This window comes from Falco naumanni, chromosome 6, assembly GCF_017639655.2.
Source record: "Falco naumanni isolate bFalNau1 chromosome 6, bFalNau1.pat, whole genome shotgun sequence".
Lineage (NCBI taxonomy): Eukaryota > Metazoa > Chordata > Aves > Falconiformes > Falconidae > Falco > Falco naumanni.
The window spans coordinates 43,559,851-43,584,973 of NC_054059.1; the positions used below are offsets into that span (position 1 = coordinate 43,559,851).

The 25,123-nt window shown below is 42.1% G+C and overlaps 1 protein-coding gene across 3 annotated transcripts in view; it reads left to right on the forward strand.

The window, feature by feature from the left end:
- Positions 1-25,123, forward strand: part of GRM1 (glutamate metabotropic receptor 1) — a 197,724-nt gene that overhangs the window by 159,828 nt on the left and 12,773 nt on the right. The window contains exons 7-9 of one of the 3 annotated variants that reach the window (XM_040599252.1): positions 5,952-6,882; positions 23,365-23,449; positions 23,777-23,877. In XM_040599252.1, coding sequence (XP_040455186.1) covers positions 5,952-6,882; positions 23,365-23,425 — 992 coding nt within the window. In that variant the 3' untranslated portion in view covers positions 23,426-23,449; positions 23,777-23,877. Of the gene's footprint in view, positions 1-5,951; positions 6,883-23,364; positions 23,450-23,776; positions 23,878-25,123 lie in introns of those variants that run through there. The other 2 variants (XM_040599253.1, XM_040599251.1) reach the window with 2 other exon arrangements.

The following is a 25,123-nucleotide window of genomic DNA, read 5'->3' on the forward strand; positions in this document are numbered from 1 at the left end:
TATACCTCATACCTCTCATCCCAACACACCCCCCCACCTCTTGCTGTGCAACTGAACCTACTTCAAACAGATTTGTCAGGGTACAGAAATCTCAATGATCATTCAGTGCCTTCAAGTTTCATACAAGTTGGTTATATGAAGAGGAATTCTTGAAAAACACTGGTAAGGCCCCTGATTGTGGAAAAACCTCTTGTATTACTAGACACCAGAAAATCTACAGCATCTTTCATAAATATCCTGACCTCATATTCAGCTCTCACCTCCTAGGACACCAGTGTCTGCTAATTTTAAAGGAGATATCTATAGACAACTGGGTTCTGTTAGTCTTGGAGCTTTGCAGAATTGTTTGTATCTACTGTTCAGGGAAGAAAACTGGGGCTTCTTTTTAATCAATAAGGCAGAAGAAGAACATAGTGAGAGATCAATGTGCACTTGAGCAAATATGGTTCAGTGCTATCAGCTGCCCAAAACAGCTCAAAAGGGGGCATGTCAAAATGACAGGCACTGCTGAAAGGAGCTGAGGAAAGCATCAGTGCTGGAAGAAATCTCAGGGGCATGTTGCAATCTATTAACTTTTAATGAAATCAGTAGATGACCTGCTGATTTGTGTTTCTTCTCAGCAAGGAGACTGGACTGCTGCTGTTCTAAAATCACAGTAGCATCAGCTAAATGACAGTGTAGCCATTGACTGATTTCCTAGAGAACATCAAAATGGCAATCTGCTCCTGCACAGCTTCTTCATTCTGTTTTATTGGGGAAAAAACTTTTTTTAACCCCTGCAATTCATTTACTTGAATAGCAGTACAAAGTTGTGAAGAGAAGCTGATGCCATACAAACCTTTAGAAAAGGGAGATTAATAGATAAACGCTGGTTCCTGAATTTTGTGGGATTCACTATTGGTACCATTTAATCTGGAATTATCTTTTCTTGCCAGGATTTCTCCCATCAAATGTGTTTTTATAGCTTGCCTTTGTGTGTTGTGTTCATACCCTGACAGTCACCATACTATTGACGCAGACATTAACATCTCACATTTCAGCTAATTTTTCCCTTTTCCTTAAATATTTGACGTTAAACATGTATGCAGTTTTAGTCCCATTTTCCATCACAGGTGAAGGCTCTAAAATGCTTAGTCCCTTTAAGAAATGTGAAGCACATACTAACCTGTTTCCTAAGACATGCTTTTCAAGGTGCTCATTCTTTCTGTTTGAAATCAGTCTCTGTTGCTCAGCAATCCTTTCCTGACATTTTAATGTTATTTTTAAATGTACAAATTTTTTATAGATTGCTTCTCCTAAACATGTGTTCAGTGAAGTGGAGTCAGCAGGCACAAAGGATTTCTCACCACAGATGATAAAAATCTGACCTGACAAATAGTCACTAAACCCAGTATCTTAAGGCCTTGTGCCAAGAAGAGATATCTTTTATAGTATTAGAATCTAATATAAGAAGAATGAATGTGAAGCTAGTAAACCCAATTTACATAAATAATCTTAAATAAGCAATAAAACGGGGTAGGACAGGAAGTTATATAGAGATATTATGAAAGGAATAATAAAAGTTTGGGACCATCAGTTACCTGGGATGTGTTAATGACCTCAGAAAACATCCTGGATTGTCTTATTGGCCTTGCAGTATGAATATATTTTTTTAAAATAATTACAAAAATCAATTAGCCTTCTGCCCTAGGAAATGATTCATGATTAAAGTACAGGGGAAATAGTAGAAGAAACCTAACAAACAGCTTTTTACTAGAAACTGAGCTGTGAATCTTTTGCCACTAATTCTCTGATTTTTTTGAAGTGTGGGTTAGCTGTTGGGTTTTTGGTGGATTTTTGTGTTGGATTTTTTTTTTTCAGCCTCTAAGTACACCATTTCCTGAGTATCCTCCCCCAGTCTCAACAAGGTTCCCTAGCCCACTTTCTCCTAGCTGGGAAATGACCCACCTTCACAGGCGCTGACAACCAACAACTGTTTGCTGATACAAGCAGTGCAGGCAGCTTTTTACAATGTTTGTAGCATATGTGGCTCTTGGGGCTTGCTGGTGTGCAGGAATTACACTAATTTAATGAAACAGATTTCTAAGACCTTACACAGAATAAGCTTAAAGCTTAAACTACCATGCTGAATCAGGGCTAAGACTCTGAAAATATTGTTTAAGATGGAATAGTATGAGTAAAGCTTGAAGTTACTAAGCTTAAAACCTGTGCTGAAACTTAACCCTTCCAGCAACCACAGACTGGCTTCTTGTTTAAGAAGAGCTCTGCATGTATTAATCAATGAGCAGGAAATTCTGATTCTTAGTCTTTTATTAAACCAAAGAAAGAGCCAACTTCCACTCAGGGCTGCTGCAGTCAATGGCCAGAGGTTCTCACTTCCAATAAAAAGCTTTTTCTTCTTATTTCATTATAAAAATGCCAGTTGGAAGAACAGGTTTCCTCATCTATCTGCATCTTGAACAGACCACTTTGAGCAAAACAGAATTCCTTTCCTTTATAAAATATGACCTTCAGCTGCACATGCTAGCATTTCTGTTGGGTTTGATGTTACAGATAGCTGTAACATCATTACCTGTAGTTAAGTAGTCAGCATTACCTGTAGTTAAGTCAGCAGGGTACTCAGAGATTTGTCTCTTTGGAGTACAGAATTATAAGACGTTTTTTCAGTTTACATGACATTGGCAGACATTAAAAGTTTGAGTGGAAATTTTCCATGTCAGGACTTTGCCTCGGGCTGATTTTTTTTTTTTTAATTTCAACAAAAAACTTTTTTTTTTCTTCTATTTCTAAAAATGAGGTTACAGTAAAACTGTTCAACCCTAATCCATACCTCTGCTTACTTCTATATTTGGAAGGAAGGACTTTACACTTTGGTAGAGGTATCAGCTGGTAATTGTGTGTCACCCTGTGGAAAATGCATGCAAATTGAGGCAAACTGTGGGTCTCAGAAGCTTTTAATTCATAGAACTTGGTTTCTGTAGATATACTCCATACTGAGGAGGAAGGGGCTTTTGTTCATCACAATATCAGGGCCCTTGCTAAGATTTAGCAGCAAAACAGAGGAAAAAAATGCCTCTTTCACAAGCTTGCTGACACCGCTGCTTTTTCCCTGCTCTTAACTGCATCCAACACCCCAGACAGGCAGCAGTGACAAGCTGGACCAGCAGTGTGAGTGATGGAGACATCTAGGTGGAGAGGGGGCTGGCTAGGAAGGAGAACGGAGATGGGGACAGTGAGGGACTGGGAGGAAAGGTACCTGAAAGGTCAAGAAAAGGCACAAAAGGTGAGCTGAGTCCAAGGGAAACTGGACGAGGACAGAAACAAGAACTAGAAGAGGCCATGGGTATTTACCCTGGGATACAGAAACACACTAAAAGCATTTTGGCACTGCCAAAAACAGAAATTAGGACATTTCAGAATGAAGGTTTTCAGTAACTCAATTTCACAACTGTACCATCCTATTAACACAGAGGATTTTGTCTTCTTGGTAATGTTTATTGCTGGTATTTACATCTTCAGCACAGTGAGGAAGGTAGCCAGAGACTCCTTTAAATTGAGTGTGGGAGAGAGCAGTTAAGTACCATCTGAACTGATTCCTATGTTTGCACATCTGTACTAGTCATAAAAGAGACTCTTTCCAGTTATTTTTTGAAGGCATGCATATTTCATGGGCTTGGCTTTTCCATAAGAATTAAATTACATTATTTAGAGGAAAAACAATAAGCAGAGGGTTTGATAAAACAAGAATAAGGTAACGTTAAGGGCAAAAGAAAAGCAGAAATACACTGAGAACATACAGTGTCTATGGTGCAGTTCCACTACAACTTTGGATTTTGTCACGTGAAGGCGGGGGAGGGGGGTGGGGCGGAATCTTCTCAACCCCAGGTGTCTGATCTGTCTATCAGCGCCCCAGGAAAGCCGAGACCCTTGTGCCCGACCAGTCTGTCAGCGTCCCGTTACAGGGACCCTTCACTGAACAGTCCCGCTGGGTCGGAGGGCAACTCGACTGCCTTGTTCAGGGAAACACCCCAACTGCATCAGGGGGACCCTCAGCGGGTCCTCCCGCTTTACCTGAATGTGTGACCCACCGCTGGCAGCTGCGAGCGCCCACAAAGGGCTAACGGTAACAGGTTACGGAATAACACTCTTTATCAATATAAAATCATGACAATTAAGGTTAGTGATCACTGGTGACAGGGACTGTCTGAAAAAACAAGCTTGAAATTATATACAACCAAACTACGTACAACTAAATTATAATCACTAATAACAGTTAGCATGAGTTAGTTATTCAACATGCACACAGTAGGTGTCCCTGTGGGGGAGCAGACAGGTTCAGCCCGTCGACTGATCCCAGAAGTTACGATGGAGTCTTCCCTAACTTCTCCCCTCATCTGTCCACTTATACTCCATTCATATTCATTTTTCATACACAGGATTGTTACAAGTTTTTCGCTTCTGATGCAAATCAGTACACATCCTCAGATAGCGCTGCTGAAGTTCTCTGCTAACTGCGCATGCTGCTCAAGTGGGGTTTTGCCCTCTTCTGGGGGGCTATTTGAGCCGGAGGTTATGATCTCTCACTACCACAATTATATTTGTCTCATTTTCATCTAATTTTCTGTTGATGTCAGTGGATTGCAACACCTTATCATCCTGTTTCTTCTCACAACCAGAACTTCCCTCACTTGAAGGCTTCTTTCTCTGTAACTTAGATAATGGTGTCCTTTTCACCATCTGTCCTTTGTTTCTCATCCTCCCCAAGGCTGACTACCTTGATTAGAAGTCCCTTCATAACAACTTTAGAGAGTGAGTCAGCTTGACCTAACTTTGTGAACGCTGAATCAGAGTTGGGTAATCTGGCCGTTTAGGCAACAATTCCTCCCCACCTCCCCCTTTGGACTTATTTCAGTCCAGGACTAACCCATTTCCATCACATTCAGGTGGAGCTTGGGTGACTCTAGTCACACATATTGTTGTTACCGACTGGTATCACGTGCCCAGTGAGGTGCGGTAGTGCCTTGGAGGCAGGTAACTTTGGGATGGAGGGGTGTGTTGCTATTACAGTGAGATCATTTCATCTGAGGAAAGTAATTTTGCCACAATGGCTGGCTCAGCCACGGACATCTCACAGATTCTGCATGTGACAGCTGCTATGCAGCTTATCAGCTGTGGGTGCCATCAGGTTCCCACCCCTGCAGGGAGCAGAGCAGAGCCTGGCCGTGGGGTCTCCACTCCGCTCCACCCTCCGTCACTCCCACCAGCATGTGCTGAGCTGGCAGGGTGTGTTGCTTAGGGAGCTGTGGCAATGCAGATTCTGTGCATGCCAGCCATCCCGAAGGTGATAGCTGTATTTTACCCTAAAAAGCTTTCTGTAATACTACGCTTCTGTTAGCACCCAATTTTCTCTAATTCCCCCCCTCAAGGTGATTTTCCCACAGATTTATTGTCATTTTTCTGCCCATAGATCTCTAATTAATTTATACTATTTATAAAATCACCCTCACAAAAATGTCGTGGTTCAAGTTATAGTGGTTTTGATATAGGTTAAAATAAGGTCGGTCAAAAAGCTAACTATTTTGATTTGTAACAATCCTTTCCCTTCTGAAATAAAGGGATGGTGCTGAGTTTTCTGGGTTCTGTTCCCAGCTCTGTCTCTGATATGCTGGGCTTGTCATCTCAAGAAAAATATTCAGAAAATTTCCAAATCTCATTTCTTTTTGTAGTGTCATGAGCAAATGTGTGCAACACACAAAACTGATGGTTGTTTTTTGAGCATGTTTAATCCAAACTTTTCCATGCTGCAGTTCACTCCTTTGTAAAATGGTTGCAATAAACCATGGCATGTAGGCATAAACTGATGTTTGAATTATATTGGGATCCAGAAAAAAAAGACCTTTCTTCAGGCAGCTACCTTTCTAACACTCTTGTTTCTTTTCTGTACACTGCAGGCTGCGAACCCATCCCTGTAAAGTACCTCCAGTGGAGCAATATAGAGTCTATTGTGGCTGTGGTCTTTTCCTGCCTGGGGATCCTGGTCACCATGTTTGTCACCCTTATCTTTGTGCTCTACAGGGACACCCCTGTTGTCAAATCCTCCAGCCGGGAGCTCTGCTACATTATCCTTGCTGGCATCTTTCTGGGTTATGTCTGCCCTTTCACCCTTATAGCTAAACCCACCACGACATCCTGCTACCTCCAGCGCCTTCTGGTGGGTCTCTCCTCTGCCATGTGCTATTCTGCCCTTGTGACCAAAACCAACCGCATTGCACGCATCTTGGCAGGCAGCAAAAAGAAGATCTGTACCCGCAAGCCACGCTTCATGAGTGCATGGGCCCAAGTAGTCATCGCCTCCGTTTTGATCAGTGTGCAGCTGACACTGGTGATCACGCTGATCATCCTGGAGCCCCCAATGCCCATCCTCTCCTACCCCAGCATTAAGGAAGTTTACCTTATCTGCAACACCAGCAACCTAGGCGTCGTGGCTCCTGTGGGCTACAATGGACTCCTCATCATGAGCTGCACGTACTATGCCTTCAAGACTCGCAATGTGCCTGCCAATTTCAATGAGGCCAAGTACATTGCATTCACCATGTACACCACTTGTATCATCTGGCTGGCCTTTGTGCCTATCTATTTTGGCAGCAACTACAAGATCATCACCACCTGTTTTGCAGTGAGCCTGAGCGTGACAGTGGCGCTGGGGTGCATGTTCACTCCTAAGATGTACATCATCATAGCCAAGCCTGAGAGGAATGTCCGCAGTGCCTTCACCACCTCAGACGTGGTGCGTATGCATGTCGGGGATGGCAAGGCACCTTGCAAGTCCAACACTTTCCTCAACATATTCCGGAGAAAGAAGCCAGGGGCTGGAAATCCAAAGTAAGTGGTTAAATGCAGGTACACGTCTATCTGTATATGTCCCTCTCTTTGTCATCCTCTCTTGGTTGACCATAGTCTGCTCGATAGTAAGGTATGTAACAGTTTTTCAACTCATGTGTAGCAGAAAAGATGGAAATGATCTTTTAGATCTAAGCCTTAAATGGATATGGACATGTCGCTGCTCATTTTCTCTCCTGCTCTAAAGGCAGCCGTGTACACAACTCCCTCTACCTCTGGGGCAGGTCAGGCAGTGGCAGAGTAACCAAGGTCCATTTGCAGCTTCTCCCATCTCTCCGTGCATGTGATGGGGATCTCACGCACCTACGTGCATTTACTCTGCGTTATGTTCAAACTGAGGTGATACTGTAGCCTTTGGGGAAAGGGGACCAGAAATCTATGTCTGAGTGGTTGTAAATCACATGTACTTGTCTAAGGCTGCTGGGATGTGTGCGTGAAAGTTGGGGATTGAACATCAGTTTTTAAGGTAATGTTTTGTGACAGTCCTCATAATTGTGATTCAAAAGCACCCTTCATACTATTCCTGTGCTCTATTTAATATTCAGAAATATGAGCAATACGCTTAATCATCGTTAGTGTAAACTTGTCCATGTTCTCAAACCCAGTGTTGGTGCGAAAGCTGCAGAAGTCAACTGATGGTGAAAATGAACTTGCATCTACATCTATTGAACCTGTTATTTTCCTTGCTAATAATTACAAGCAACCCAGCTGCAGCAGAGGGAGAGAACTGTTACTTCAAACAGCATTTTCCTGTGAGCAGCTGTCTGAACATTTGCATTCTTCATTATCTTATTGCTTTTTAATCTTTAAAGAAGCACCATAGGGCTAGACATGAGCTTAGATTATTTTTGTCCCAATTAAAAAAAAATTACAGAATAATAATGAACCAGTGAAGTCTACATTTCTGAGCTTCCTGATAGAATTAAAATTCAGTTAATTTCCACTATTTGGGATCTGTAAGTTTCTCTGAGTCACTCCAGTTGGTTTGTGTAAGAACTTTTTTCATATGTTGTGGAGATGGAAGGGCTAAGGATGGAGGCAATACTGCAGAAAACCCATGCTCTGGTCAATTTTGCCTTTATGCTACTTCCATACTTTTTATTTTGTTGCCAGACAGGGAGTCAGAAGAGAAGGGAACGGAGATGTAAGTAACCCAAATACACAGCGCACTGTGCCACAGAGGCCATGATAAGACTGCCAGCTCCTAAGCTAGGCAGAGAGGGAGCTGGGAATGGCAGGCAGCCCTTGGGAGGCCCCCATGCAGGGAGATGGCCAAAAATGTCTGTAGCTCAAAACGTTGAAATCCATGCAAATAGGAAGCTAGAGCCTGATACGCCTTCCTCTGACTCTCTGGAAGTTGGATGGGGTCTTACATGTTTGTAAGAAACTAGTGTGGTATCTCTGCAGTGTAGTCTCTGGCTAATGCTGTTGGTATCTTTAAGATGGTATCAGACAGAAACAAGGACTATTGAGTATTTCAGATCATGAGAAACTTAATAACTAATTCTTTGTTGTGCTTACTGTTCTACTTTCACCAAAAAAAAATTACCTTAAAGATCCAAAAGCAATATACCTAGAATACAGTTCATAATGTGAGAAAATATTTCATCCTGTTCAAAAACTGAGCTTCCCCCTCAGCATTGTCACCCTAAAACAACAACAGGGCTTACATGAGATTTTTAGGAATTTGTTTGTTGCATCATTTTAGTAAGATTTTCTTGACCTTTCTGTTGAGTCTCTGTGAGTGGTATAAAGCAAAAAAGTTCTACAGAGTTTTAAGATGCTCTTCTAAGCTAAAAGTTCAACACCTAGTTAATATGCTTTTTTATCTCAGGCCAAGCCTCCAGATCTTCTTACACAGCAAAATCCCAACCTCTGACCTAAACCTTCTGTGCAATAACTGCTAAGTTCTTCACCTAAACCAGCACAGATGTGGAGGCATGCTGGGCTTGTTGATGGAGAAGGACAGCATTCCTCTCTGTACATGGACATGAAGAACTGAAAACAGAGTAGCATACAAACACACAGCTTTGGAAATAAAGTCACACGACAGCACAAAAAGCAATTTCAGGGCTTTGGAGGATATTGTAGCTTCCAGCACAGTCCATTGCAAGGCTTGTGAGGACATTGTGCTGACATTAATAAAGAAGTGTCACTAAGGAAACTAAGAAGGAAAAAGCAGAATTTGCTAGAGCCTTTGAAGCTCCTAGACAGCTCCAGTGTGTGTGGTCAGGTCCTGCCTGAAACAGGACTTGAAACTACTGAATGTGCTTAATGCCCACAGGAATGGCCTGCAGGCAGATTGTTGTCTTTTTTTTTTTTTTTTTTTTTCTCCATTTCCTCTCAAATTCTGGGCTTTATTTGCTATTTTTTCAGTAATCAAGATCCCTGAGTATGTTGCTCTGCTTCTTCATTCTGTAATTGTCCCTCCCTATGGCCACATTTTTCTGTGTGTAAGTGGCTAGCAGTGCTTCATTCAAGATTTCTTTTCCAGCTGTCTTACAACTTTTCATCCATTTTCTTGTTATCTCTTCTCTCTTTTTAGATTGTTTTTCTTTTTCTACTTTTCAGTTTTCATCTCTTTTTCTGTCTGTATCAAACCTCTCCTCTGCTAATCCAATGAATTCTAATTCCTAAACAGAAAAGTGGCATCCATCTAAATTAAATTTGTGTGCACATACAGAGTTAAAGTATGGAAACTAGTTTACATTTACAAGGGCAAGTCAAACTTATGTAAGCCTGGATAAAGCACTCACATGCAATGTTGTGCTGTTAGTTTAACTAGCATAACCTGGGGACTAGAGCAAGCCAAGCCACTCTTCCTTTCTCCTTCCTAAAGTAGAACAAAGGAATTAACTAGGGAAATCTATTAACATAGGATCTATTAGTCAATTCAAAACCTTCAGCTATGTCTGGTGCGAATATAGAGGTCAGAAAGTCCTCTTGAAAAATGTCTGTCCCAGCTGCATCACCAAAATAGTTTCAATGAAAATAAATTGTTTAGTAACACTTGTCTTCACTTAAATTAGTTAAGGCACTCATTTAGGTTAAGAGCATCTCTGTCACTTCCCAGGTGAATGCTCTATAACTGGACTATGCATTGTCCCACGGCAATTCTCCTCCTTTCTTTCTGTTCTTGACCAGCAATGTGTCCTGGAACAGAGAAAAAAAATCCTGATGCAAACCCTAGAGAAATACTTTGTATTCTTCTGTGAGAGAGCTTGAATCTGGGTCTGAGAGATCCCTTGTGATCCCTTCAGTACCAAACTGCTGCCAGTCTCTCCCTCTTGTCAAATGAATATTTAACTATGTATAAAAAATGGAACAGCTCCATCAGGAGATATGGAAAGAGAGTGATATCTGCTGTTTTTATTGAAGCTTTGTGGGGACATTTATTGTTAGTTTCATGCTTTATGACTTTATGAGATCCTGGCTGTTACAGGATGATGACATAGCAGCATTTTTAGGAGAAAATTTTTAATCTTATTTTTTCTCCCTTAGCTGTGAGATTGTATCTTTCGGATGCAGATCTTGCCATGATCATTAGCCTTGTTCTTGACCACAAATGTTACTTTGGTCTACAAGGGTCAATCAGCTTGAAGAGCAGCACTCCTGTACAGTGCATGTATGATCACTTCCCTGAGGAAGCAGTGCTCCCTTGTGTACTATGTGCAGAAAAAATAACCAGTGACACTGAAGATGCTGATCTTGAGGAAGGTTCAGGAAACACCTTCTCCAGCCACTGTTTCAAATGGACCCTACTCAATGTGAAAAAGGCTGAAGCCAGGCCTGCAACCTGCAGGTCTATGCTGTTACTTTCCTATAGTCCACACACACACTTCAACCAGAATTTGAGCCAAGGAGTTTTCAAAATTCTTTTATTCCAATAAAAAGTGTCAGGCAACCCAACATCTCCTAGTACCTTCTCCCTGCTTCCTTCATCCTTCCCTGTTCTTTGTCCTCTCTCCCTCTGTGCTGGGTCCCTACATACAGATTTTTAACTGGGAATCAGGTTTCCCAGTTACCTCTAGTAACATGTGTCTGTTCCCTTACCAAGGCTTAGGGAACCATCTGCTTTTTTTTGTCTTGCCAATTATAAAATTATCTCCAGGTATTCTTAAGTTACTCTTTCATTTTAAGCTGACTTGCTGAGTTGCCATTCATCTTCAGCAAGCTGCTCTGACACTGTTTTTCTGGGACTTGTTTCACTTGGCGACTCACAGTCCACAAAGGCTTTTGGACTCCTCAGCTCCTTCATTTCCAAAGCCTCCCACAGACACACAGTGAGGGGAATCTCATCACAAGTACGTCCAGAAGGCAGGACATTTTGTTTCACTGTTTTTCCATGGTGGTGGGAGGAGGCAAATGCACAATGCAACACGGCAAGAGTTGGAGCTTCCAGAAATGGAGTAAATGTTCAGCATGTTCAGTTGCAGTCACACAAATGCAAATCTTTTACAGCCGCTCACTTGATCCAACCTGGGTGCCTCGTCATAGGAAGAGATGCCCAGGAGTATTCCATCTTCTTGCTGTCGCGTTACTACTCCATGCAATCAATACGACACCTTTAAGTAGGAGGCTATGGAGACAAGGGGGGAGGGGAAAGAAGTGTGAACATAAGATGTGAGACCACTTTTCACGTAAGTAAAACAGTGACTTCTGTCCTGACTTCTGCAGGCTATAGTGTGTGAAATTGAACAAAACTAATCTCAACCTGGCACAGCTGCACAAAGAATATTTCACTCTGTCTGGCTGAAATGCATCAAAAGATCTGAAACAAGAAGATTTAGTGGAAAGTGCAAGGAGGATTAATAATAACTGGTCACCATTGTACCTTCTCCCATAAAAGAGAATATATTGTCAAACTCCTGCACTTCAGGACACAAGCCCAACCTGAGAAGTCTACAATAGATTTAAGTATTTTCTTTGGTTGTAAATTATGTCACCTAGCCGGCACCATGTAAGAATTATCTTCAAATGCTTGTTATACCGATTACTGTCTAGTGTAGTTTTATCTTCTTACAGCATCGCCAAACCAGTGTATAGACAACTGCTGAATCTACTAGGAAATGGTAGGCTGGCTTGTTTTGCAATTTAGAAAATTGATGTGGTGGGTAAATTTCTCGTGTCCTGCAGTAGTATTGCATACACAATAAGGCATCTCTTTATTTTTACAGTTACAGACTTAGAAAATGTCAAATTTCAAGGCATTTTCAAGAAGGCCTTTAAGCATGCTGGGCCTGCACAGCCATCCTGCTGAGGCTTACCCCAGAGGGAAAAGTCATATTACAGAAGGGAGTTTTGAAACAGCAGAAAGGTTTTAAGCTCCTGGAACTGGTAAATACAAAGATTAACAGGAAAAAAACCAAAAGATAATAGGGAAAATGATACAGGTGAGGTTAGGTTATTAATTTAAATAATTTCTTTGTTGTTGTATATTTGATCTCTCCATTAACCTGGCAATAAAATGTGGATGTCCAGCTCTGATTTTGGTGCTGACTCTGTAGAGCAGTGGCACCGTGGGGTGCAAGGTGCAGTGCTGGTTTGCGGCTGTGCAGCTTCCAGCTCCCTGCCAGGGCACAGGGCTCCACAACCACAGGGTGCTCGGTTTGACCTTGCACCTCACCCAGAGCATATCGTGGAGGAGTCTGCTTCCTTTGCAGTGTGGGTGAAGATGTGGCATCTCTGGCATGGTTCCCTGGTGCCACAGGGAAAGCAGGTGGCATCCTGGTCTGGCCTGACTCACCTCCCCATCGCATCCTTCCCTGGGGTTTCCCTAGCTTCTGTATGCAGTGTAGTTCTTCGCCCTTTTCTGAGGGTGCAGTGCATTTTTGGGAAAGCACTGTGTATGCTCACAAGGATAGCTGAAGGTTTTAATGCCAGACATCTCTCTCTCAGCAGTTGGTATGTTTGCTGGCTTCGCTGGGCTATTTACTGGGATTAAACCATTAATGATTTTGTGGACACAGCACTGTGACAGGTAACAGCTCTTACCCAGTTATCTCATGTATGTGATGTGAATTTCAAATAAGAAAATTTATCAAACTCAGTCAAGCTGTTCAGTCCTTGTCAGTATATTGATTTAAGTGAGTATTTAAAACTCTCAGAAGACAGCTATGCGATTCCAAAGGGACTCTTACAGTTGATGTTAAAGAATTGGAAAGAACACCAAATAAAGGAGTCTGAAACTTAATAATCCAATAGCAATCTCTTCTAGCCCTGCTGCAGGGTTGTCCATTAAATCTGAGCTATGTAATTATATGTAATATTGTCCCCCGTAGCCTTGAATTTGCTTTTGCTTTAATAGATATGATGTAGTTCTGTCCTGTGCAACAAAAAAGCACAGAATAGGTGATAAATAACTCTGAGATGTCACTATCACACTTACATTCTGCCTAGTTGTTTAAATGAATGCTAAAAATCATATTTATTTAAAAAACCAGGCGTGGCAAATGCGTATATCAAATTGTCTATCTGTGTATATATGTGCAAGATAACCAGTCTGGAGACAGAGGATTTACTTTTTCCTTCTAATGAGAAATAAGGGGCAAGGCTGCATTAGGCACTGCAAGTTTTCCTTGCAAATTATCCCGGCTAAAGGGAGTCCCAGCACATGCATAACCAATCACATGTCACTCCTGAGGCAAGCTGAGGAGAAGGAGTGGGGACAGATATGCAATATGATTGGGACGCTTGTCAGCAAGTACAAGCCAAGAGTTCTGGCAGTTTAGGCTTATCCGTCTGGGTTCCTTTCTGTGACCAAACAGAGGCTGCTCAAGACTACGTTTCAGAGAAATAAATCAGAAAAGCAGTGAAGTTCAGCAGCACCCTCCCAGTAAAAGCAGTGAAGATAAAGCCCCCCTCAGACAAAATCCAGGCTATATCAAATGAGTTTACAGGGCACAGTACCCGCACCCTGGGCTCCCATCCAGACCTCTGTTTCTTCATCACCAGTCAGAGCCACATTTTATTTGGATGGTCCCTTTAGGGGAAAGGGCTGTTGTGTAAGGTTTTATGCAATTTTCTCCCTCTCAGGAGTTCCCGGTCCAGGGCAGTTTTGCCACTTTCTTTTTCATGGATGTTCGCAACTCTGTTCTCCCAGGGAATTTTGACAGGACATAAACCCAAGGAATGGTCTTTGAGTGCGGCCTGGTTCTTACCAAAGGACTCCTGGAGAACTTTGCTTTACAGCTCCTTCTCTTGTTTTGCTGCTCTCAAGATGCTGAATCACAAAATGTTGTTTTACTTATGGGCACTGCTGTAGCACCAGGTTGCTTTGTGTAATGAGTGTCAGTACCTAAACAAAACGATGCATAGATACACAATCACATCAGAGGGGAGCTTTACAGTTGTGTATCACAATCTCTGCTTCCTGACTGAGGGGAAGCAAAGGCAATACTACAGAAATCCTGGGGAAGACTAGTATCTTTCTTGGCATAAAACACCGGAATAAGGACACCACTTGTAATTTAATTTCTTGCTTGACTGGATCACTTATTACATTTCCTTGTAATTTTGTATTTGTATATATTATTTATTGCATTTTTATTCTGAAATGTAGTCATTACAATCCAGTTAGGATGCTACAAAAATACACCAACTCAACAGTGAGTGATACAAACAATTGTGTTCACATGTAGGTATAAGCAAGTGATGTTCATCTGCTTAGCACCATAATCTTATGTTGTTTTGGTTAGAATTCTCTCTGTGAGAAAAATAAAGAAGAAGTTTTCTCCTTTTAAGAGTATCAGGTAAATAAATAGGTGTTGAAGTTGGCATCCAGATAAATACTTAAACCCCTGGATATTTTCCTATATTACATATAGAACTCAAACTCCAGCTGTCTTAGGCACATACTTAGGAAAAAAAACAACACCAAGCCCTGTTTGGGGGGTGGGGGGGTGGGGCGGGGGTAGTCTGAAATATTTTTAAATGCATAATAGCATTTACTTATTTAATCTAGCATTTAAAAATGTCAATGGAATAAAGAACTACAATACAAGTCTCCTAGAGGCTACTTTAAGATTTTTTTTTAGAATGGATTTTACCTCCTTCCTATCCTCAAAGGTGTGATAATTCAGCACTGTGCCTCAGTTATTCGCCTCCCCTCAGCAGAAGAAAACAGAGCCGTGACATTTCATGAACACATGATAATTCATGTATAAATACTTGCTAGAATAAACACACAGGGTATTCTGCAAGTGTTTATTCTGCAGGGATCTCTGAGCCACCATGTAATTTCATACATCTTTGAGCTAATTTACAGGTGAACAAAAATTTGGGTACTGAAAGATATCACACGGATATATGATATTTTCTGTGTAAGGATAAGGCTATAAAACAGCACAAGCACTATACATACGTACATACAGTTAATATAGGGGTTTGGGTTTTTTCCTCAAATTAAGATGTAGTCTGAAAAATATTCTTGATTCATCCCAGCAATTCAGTGCAAAGTTACTGCTAATTTATTTAATCCTCTTTAATGCTTAGGGACACACAAGGACGAGAGCCCAAAAGAGGACAGCGCCCTTGGATGTCACCTCTTTCAGAAAGGCATCTCATGTTCTGGCTTGTTCATCGAGCTTACTCCTGCCTGTGATGAGTGCTCCCTTTTGCTCAGGGGTGACCCACAAAACAAAACACTGCAAGACAAACTGCAGATGCTGCGAACATATGCTGACAGAGCACCTGATTTTTAGAAGGGCTTTGTAATTCATAGGTGAATCACACCCCCAGAGAGAGAAGATGGTCCATCTCTGTTAAAGGACTGAAGACATGTATGGTTTTCCACCCTGCTAGAAACTAAATTGTCTGAGCAGGAGTTTATCTTGATTATACAGGGTTAGTCTCAGTCCAGTATTGCTCTGTGTTTCATTAGAGAAGTATCTTCAAAGTCCTTGGTGGATGACACTAGCATATAAGTTTTGTTTGCTGTGGGAAGAAGCCTGCATGTTGCTCTGTCAGTTGATTAGTAAAGTGTTTCAAAACAAATTTGTCAGGGTGATGCCTGCTGTCACCAAGGCACAAAGACCTGACCATCCTGACTTACATTGTCACTAATTTGGGAATTGTCTCCACACCTCTTTCATATCCTAAGGAAAGATCTGAAAAAAATTCTTAACAGCAGTATCTCAGTAGCTCCCCACCACTATTTGTGCTCCCAGAGCTGGGAGTACTTTTGACAATGGGAGTTCTACTAAACTTTGGAAACAAAAGTCAAGCAGTTTCAGCTTACATATGCCTCAACAGCATGAACCACTGCCAACTGCAGCAGCCTTTGTGAGACCACAGCCTGCACATCTTTTGTGTCTCACCATCAGCAGCACCTGAGTTCCAGTTATTACAGGGACAGGACACAGCACACTAGCCAGGCACCTGCAGAAGCCCATTTTTCTTAAAATACCCACAAACTCAGACACATTTATTCACAAACACCTGTACTACCTCCTACAACATTTAATGCCATCCTAACTTTTCTATTATTCACATTACTTCATAGAATGCAGAAGAAGATGCAGAGACTGGTGCTGGTTACGATGTGCGGCAAAGCAGGGGCTAACTTCTCGTGTACTACTCAGTCCAAAATCTGGGTGTAGTCTTTCCTAAATGCCTGTCCCACAGATGTTTGTACTGGAGCAACTTTCTTCTCTCTCTCTCTTTTTTTTTTTTTTTTTTTTTTTTTGTTCTACGATGATTTAAGAGTTTATGAAGGGAAGAGTGAGGAATTTCCAAATCTCCATCTTTGCTTCCTGCTTGACTTTGATTTTTTTTTTAGCTAGTATGGGTTGAATTTTTTTCACCTGTCTTCTGATACTGTTTTCCATCTTTCCTAAAAGCACTGACAAGCATTCACACCTGGAGCAGAGATCCGATCACATTGTTCTCCCAGTTCTTAGTTCTGTGCCACCAGGACTCTGAATGGGTAAAATCAGCATTGCCAGATCTTTGTTTGGGGTTTCCAGGCCCAAGTCTGGAAGTCTGCAGAACCGACTATGACAGATTTCATGTCCATGCAGAAGCCATCCACTGTCAAAGAGTCACTAATAAGCATGGCCAGCTACAGAAGTTATGTTCTCTGCTATGCCAAAGGACTCCAAGAAACCACTTTAAGCATGGGTTGAAAAGGAAAGTATATTTTAGCAATGGAACATCTGCCTTCATATTAAAGTTGTTAAAGACTATTTAATTTTGAAATAACAAGTCAGCTAATTCTTCAGAGCATATATGTACTCTGGCATTCAGCCTCCCACACCTGACAAGCACAGGTTGAAAGGCATCAGTGTAAACAGCAAACAATTGTGCAGGCTAGAAGTAATCACACAATTTGTCACTTTAAAGCCCACTTGAATACTAAAAAGTTCCAGTTTTATTATTACAGCATTATAAACAATTTACCATTTCTAACTTACTGCTTTAGTTATCTCTTCTTAAGCTGTTTCCCCTTCTCTGCTCTGTGGTTCTTCTTCCGTGGCATGCAGGATGTGATGTTCTTTCACCCTGTATAATTAACCTTACAGAGAGGGGGAAAAAAAAAAAGAATTATTATCTGCTGGATTCTTCTCGAGCCAGATCTCAAGGTCATAGAAACATTAACATCAGCACCAGAGAAGGTGTCCCTGCTGCCCCTGGTTTAGGGAACAGGGGTGAGAGTTGTCAATTTCAGCAGCAGATCATTAGATCAGCTCAGCTGTGCTGCAGCACCACAGCAGGAGATGTCAAAGCTGATCTTAAACTCTAGCAAAACAAGTGCCCCCGATCTGATTTTAGCAGCTTCTCACTAGTAGATGCTTTGCTGGTGTTTGCAGTTTCAGTCTGATCGGTCCCAGAGAATCACAGGTTCAGTTTAAATGCCCATCTGCAAGCCATCTCTTAGCTAGTACATCCTTCTCTTTACCCAGCACTATTCATTTTCCCTCATCCTTAGTGTGTTAAAGCTCGGAATGTCTGCTCTTGTTGCTTTCTTAAAGCTCTTGTTGCTTTCTTAAAGCTTTTGTTAGTCTTCCCCTCTACTTCCATGGGAAATGTTTTATTATAATTCTCTTCTGGCCATTTGTTTTCATGGCACAAGCTAGATCATTTCATATGGTTCAGTTCAGCTGTTTTGGCTGGCTTGCAAGCTTTGCATTCCCAGATCAAGGATTATCTGGAATTTGAGACTTATCCCACATTACTCCAGTCAACTAACCAGACAGCCATCAGCAAAACACCCAAGAAACAACCAACCAAATGAAAAAAGGCAAATCCCAGAGTCTGTGTAAGGCCCCACGGAGGGATGATCTACCTTGACAAGGACTGACAAAGGGCTACGCTTGAAAACACAGCCACAGCAGCACAGACAACTGCAAACAACGCCCAGCAAGCAGATGGGAAGCATTAACCTCCCCGAGCCGTGCCGTGGGCTGTGAGGCTGGGCGGCAGGTTGATGGTGGGAGCACGCAGGGGCAGCCGGGTGTCTCTGCAAGGCCCTCGGAGCTCGCGGGCGTGCTGCCTGGGCTCACGGGGTGCGGTGGGAGCTCGGGGGGGTGCGTAGTGGGGGCTCATGTGTGTGGGCAGTGGCAGCTTGTGTGTCTGGGCAGTACAGGCTCCTGTGGGGTACAAAGCGTGGCCCTGGGACTTCTCTGTGCTCCCGTCAGTGAGCAGTTCTTCCTCCTTTACTTTCTCATATCCTCTCAAACGTAAGGCTATACATATTTCTTAATCCTTAGGGTTATAGAAATTATCTCAAAAATTTCTCCTGCCACTATCCTGGGACAGCCAAGAGATTTGCCTGCAGCTACTTTCTGCTGTCATAGCCCGTAAATCCACAAATGCTTTAACCTTCCCTAAGCCAGAAATGACACCCAAAGCCTTCCTCTACGCCATGCCGTCCCATCACTTCTGCAGGGACAAGAGCCTGGAAGGCCATGCTGTGAACTGGAGCGGGGAACTGATAATATTATTTTTTTTTCCTTTCTTTTTCTGGCTTAACTGTGACCCAGATTAGTTGTCCCTGTCATTCCCTGCCAGTTGGTTGAACAATTGCACCAAGGGTTGAGCTGGCACAGAAGGGAGGGTGGAACAGCAGGAGGGAGCAGCTGAGGAGGGCTAGAGCGCTCCCCTGGGCACACAGCTGGCTCCTGCTGGCCTGAGGTGACCTGAAGTGCAGCCTTAGCTCCGTCTCCACTGTGCAGCTCAGTGCTGGGTCTTTCTGGGCATCCTACTGGGACTATGTTCTCCTTGGTGACCATGACCCTTCTTTGGCATGGCCATGTCCTCTTTGGCAGATGCTCCCACCTTGACAGAGAGGGTGTTCTGTGAAATTCCTCCTGCTCCTCACTCCTCCACAGGTGATAGATACCTGTATGTCTCACTGCCTGGCAAGGGAGAATGACCCTATAACCTCCCTCCTACTTGCAGCGCTTTTTGCTCCACAGCTTTTAATGAGTTCTTTCTCTCCAAAAACTGCCCACAAATCAATGTGGCATTGATTAGCATAATTAAGTTAACACCCAGAGCAATTATTTCCAACCATCACTTATCCTGGAATTTAGGACTTGTGTTTTAAAAATGAATTTATATTGAAAACTTGTCCATCTTCCCCACTTCATCTATTGGCTTAATTAAATTTGTTGCAGGAAACTTCTATCAGATCCTGGCTTGTACAAAAGGTATTGAAAATTCAGCTTCTCTTCCTACAGGAAAAGGACATGGACTTGCTTCTTTTTATGTAGATATCTTTTGATCTAACCATGACAACCACACATAAAATCTGACCTTTCAAGGACACAGACATCACAAAGATGAACATGCTTCTGCCTAGGAAGGTGCTAGATTTAGAGAGACAAGAGGATTTAGGATGAGTGTGTTTAGGTGAGCACTTTACTAATCTGGTTCTACATACAAAGTGTGCTTACCTCCGCAGTCACCTTGCAGACTGCTGGAGGGTTGAGGAGGTGAAAAGCAGGCTAGAAAGTTTGTGCTGTTGCTGAGCTGTTCTTTGGGAGTGCAGAGGGAGGTCAGTCTGGATGCTGGAGCAGGATATATTCTAGGATGTGATGGCAGTGTGCCACAGGGCACATGGCACAAGGCTTCTCCCTTCCTGTATTAAAGCTAGGGGCTATACACAAGTTCTTAAAAACTACAGGATGATTCAAGGCTGTCACTGTAAGTATCATCATGATGCCATCATCCCTTCTCTTGAATTTCCTCCCCACCTTGCTTTCTTCCTAATGTTATTGTTGATCAATTTTTTCAGATTAGATTGTATAAAATCTGGGGATGTACTTTTCTGTATATTTTTTACTGTGGGGAATGTGAAAACTTTTCTTACAGCTTGGACAATGTCTATTGTGGCTGACCTCTGACTGTGGCTTCAGATGATAGGCAACACTGTCCTGCACTTCAGTTATCTTGGACACCAGATTCATTCAATTTGTGTCTGTCTGGGGAGTCTGGTTGAGCAGAGAGAGTAATTCCAGAGCAGAAGGTGAATGTTTCTAGTTTCACAGCTGTTCAGATATAAAACATTACAGATAGCAATTTACACTTTCCTACAATCCTGACACAGCTGTTTGCCTTGTGGGATGATTCATTTACACTGAACAGAAAAAAAAGTGGCAAGAGTGACTCTTCCCTCAGATCATTTATACTCCTCTCTGCAGATTTCAACAGGCCCTTTACCTATTCTGTTCTGAGTGACTGGCTGAAAGCATTTTTCTGCTTCAAAGGACGTAAAGTAAAGCAATTAATCCACTTCTTTCATAAACCCTCTAAACAGCCACCCTGGTTCCTCTGCCAGAGTCCCTGTTACTGCACCCAGGGGTTCATTAGAAAGCAGTTCAGACACTTTCATGATGGTATGCCAAGTCCTTGTTCAAATGCACAGAAGATCCATCCTGCCTCTGGGCTCAGGATACAAATAACCACTCAGCAGGAATTACCTTTGAGAAGACTGCCCCAAAAATGATCCATTAATCCTCATATTGTAAAGATGGGCAGGCTACCTAATTTTTTGGTGACCAGAGAAACGTATCTGAAATGCCATCAATTCCTGCAAGGCTAGGAGGAAGAGGAGGGGTACATTGTCGTAATTAAAAACAGAAGAAAAAAAGAAGAGAGGTACAGATATCTGGGCACTAATTCTGAATTAGGGTTCTGCAGTATTAACACACACTACTAGTAAGACAAAGCAAGTCTACAAGGATACTTCAAACTGAATGCTTCAAAAGCATTCATTATTATTTATGCAGTTGACAATTATTTGATAATTGCAAAATAATTCACTGAAGTATAATCAACACAGGCACTACATTTCCCATAACACTATAAATCCAAATTTCACTGTAAATCCAAATCCAAAGTCTGCTGAAGCACAAACCTTGAGATTTAGAGCTGATTCCTGTAGTGTATGTGCTGTAGATCACCATATGGAGATTGACCTTGACCTTGACCAAAAGGCAGACTGGTTCTTTGATGGAGTTTGGCAGCATTTTAACAACAGCCTCCCACAGAATGCAAACCTGGCGAGGCATTTGGGGGTTGCATACTCTATTACATGTAGTATCTGTGTTTGATTTTGGCTGAGGAGCCCAACTGTAGCCACAGAAAGGAAAAAGTTCACTGCATTTCAAACTTCTTAGGAAGCATTTTGGACTGCCTGAGAAAGCAGGCTTCTTTATTCCTTTCACATAAGACGATTTCATAACAAGGTCTACACATGCCCAAAGCCTGGAGAGCAAAATGCTCTGACCTCACTCCGGGGATGTATCTGAATAAGAAGAATTCAGGGGGGAAACAAGGGATGTAACAAAGTAAGCCAGAAGCGACAGCAAACTGCCATAGCAGAGGGACGATAGCTGGCAAAGTCTGTTGGTTCAGGAGGACCGAGGGCTGGAGCAGGGCTCTGAAACAAAGGTGTTTCCCCTTTCCCAGGGTCCCTGAGCAAGGCTTTCTGTGGCTGGGTGCCCTCTATTGTGCATACAGCACTGTGTGTGTGTGAAATACATTTAGAACTGGATTCTTCTCTCGGATAATCAACTGCATGTTGTTACTTGTTTTGTAAAATTAGCTCTTCTGAATGAATAAACCATTAATTTCTGACTTTTAGCAAAGCAAGCACAGAAAGTAGAAAGCTCTTATTTTGTCAACAGATGAAGAAAACTGGGTCTGTAGAAATGTTGGAAATTCTGTTTAATCAGAAGCTTAATAATCTCTGTAACTTTAATAGGCTCTAGAAGAGACCATGGTAGCTAAGGTCCTAATTATGATCACCTTTAAAATGTTAAATCTCAGAGATGTCCTTATACCTGGTAAGGAATTTAATTATTCTAGAGACTTCAAAGTAAGTAGGTTTACAAAATTGCTCAGCGGTATGTCTTATTTGTGTTTTATTCATAATAGTTCAGAAGTCATCTCAAGGCATCTACCTCTCCAAAATGGGTATGCATGTATTCTGTGTACATCACGCTGTGCTCCTGTGCTTTAGTATGTGGTGAGAATGGCGGCTTGTTTGGCTCATGAGCAGCTGTACTGAGTATGTAGTACACGCACATAGCCTCCATGAATCCGTTGTTTTGAGGTAAATAGAAGTCTGGCAAGCATGCATTATGATTGTTTGATGGGGAGAAATGCTGAATTTTGATTTGCGTTTTATTTGCAATACAATGAAAATTATTTTTGCAGAAATTCATTGATACATTCCATGTGCAAAAATACCTGAGATTTTTGTCAAAGCACGTGTGTGTGTATATATATTTTTATTGATACTGGGGAAGACAAATGAGAGTTTGCATTCGCTTGACAGGGTAAAGGAAGAGCAGAAAAATGAAGTGGAAATTGTCTTATATTAATGGCCAAAACTGCAATCTGAAATTCCTTTTTTGAATTACCATTACAGATAGAGCACCTAGGAGATTATTCATTTTGTGTCTACCTCAACAAGGCCAATGTTTCCTTGAAAAAAAAGAAGCACATATAGTGTGATCATATATAATAAAAGCTAGTGACTATTTGGCTAAAGCTCAAAAATAAAAGAAGGGAAACATTTAGAAAAGCAGATTAGGGGAATAAGAGTCATAGGAAAAAGCAGGAGCTGAGTATATATTACAAACTCCACCAGCAAAAACTTTTGGTGATGTTTTTGTTGTAAATAAGATGCAAAAGGCAGATGCCCCCTTTTCGCCATTCCACCCTGCACAGAGAATACCAGGGGAGAAGTCCCTCTGACAGCTAGATGCACAGCAGCCCTTGCCATCTGGCATGTGAAGTGCATCAGGGCTCAGCAGAGGAAGAAGAAATGAGCACCATGCTGGAGCCAAGCAGAAATCTATGTGGAAGTTGAGGTGACAAGAGAGAAAAGATGGGAAAGCCCACAGTGACCCTTAGGCATAGGTCAGGGACAGGCACCCTATTGAGTGGTATAGCCACCATGTGTGCACATGTGTATAACCACTCACTGGGTGTCTTTTTCTTTTCAATCTTCAGGAAGAGGCAGCCAGAGTTCTCGCCCACCAGCCAGTGTCCGTCGGCACATGTGCAGCTTTGAAAAATCCCACACTGCAGTGAATGTGTAAGAGAAGCTGCATGACAAAGAGTGGTTTTACCCCTTGCTTTCTCTTTCTCATTGGTTTATCATGTCTGATGATGGGACAAATGTGGTGCATGTCAGTAAAGATGGGAAATATGCTTATGTCCTCTGTTTTGCACAATGCCTTAATCTTATTGACCAGATGTGGTGACGAGGACACTGAAAATTTTTTTGCAGCTTTTACTTTTTTTTAAGCCTTCAATTTTATTTATAAATGCCTACAACTTTGCAAATACATCCTTTTTTTTTTTTTTGTACTGATTTTATCTTCTTTTTCCATTTAGCCAACATTTTTTTTCTTTTTTACAGTTTTGCATGGAGATGACATTATCCTGCGTGCTTTAAACAAGAATCTAGTGGCTGTCTCACGGCAAGACACCTTTGCTGTGCACAGCTCTTGCTAACTGTGCTTGTTAGTGAACTGCTGCTGCAGAGCCAGCAGGGGGAACACAGAAAACACTGGTTTGGTGGGACTCGCAGAACAGGGAAATCATGAGCAGGCACACGTAAATAAAATCAGCAGAATCTGGCTTAGGAACAGTCACCCTAAAGTATCTTTAAACAACAGCAGAGAAATTTTTCTGTTATCGTTTTTGAAAGATGTTCAGATTCTGTATATTCTGCATTCAGCCAACAATAGCAAAGTCCAGCTATTCAGAAACAAGTGCAAATGCTGCTCCCTCTGAGCAAACACAAACCCAGTGGAGAAAACATGCTAGCTGTTGCAGAAACAGCAAAGCCTCGCCTCATTTCTTCCAGGATAGATTTATGCTCATTTCCATCTGATAAACTGCAGATGTGAAACAGTCCTGCTCCCTGCCCCAGGGAAGGTTGTGCAGTGACTAGGTGGAAAGCTGCCTGTGATCCGCTGACACAGCATTTTGAGCAGCCCCATCTCTTTACTGCCAGAGATGCTGTTCAGCTCTTCTAATCAGCGGCAAAGCATTCTAGCTCTGTATATGTCTCCGGCACTCTATGCTATTTGTAGACAGGTAGAAATGATGTTAATTCAATTGAATCTGCCCCTCTGATTTGCAGATCAGAAGAAATATATACAAGGCATCATATATTTGGAGCAGCAGTGATGGTTTTACAGGGCCTGTGCAGCAACCAGATTTGCCACCCTGAAAGACAAACTTTACAAAGGCAGTGTGAGGAGCAGTACAAACATTTAGTTATTAGCTTCCAGTCCGACAACAATATGCCCTTCTTTTCCAAGCTGGAACAAGTGCTGCAGATTCCCAGGGCACAGATTGCCAATTGTATGTCTGCAAAGACTGATGATGAAATGGGAGTCCAACACAGGCATACCATTAGGAAGCAAAGGCGAATGCAACAACAGATTATACTTTAAAAGCATGTACATAGGCTGTAAACTCCTGAGCACAGGGAACGCTGAACCTCCTGCTTTTTGCATGACAAAGCTTGGGATTTTTTTTTCATTTCGGAAAAAAAAAATCCTTACCCACATGAGCTCCTGAGGAACACCTCTGGTGGGACTCCAACCAGTCAATGAGACTTCAAACACTTGTGGCAGCTACACAGATAAGAAAGGCTTTAAAAAGCAGTGGAGCTTTTCAGACCTGCTGAGCATGAAGCTTGCCATTTTGGCTTTGCCCGTCCCTGCCCATCAGGCTTCCCTCTCCCTCCAGCCAG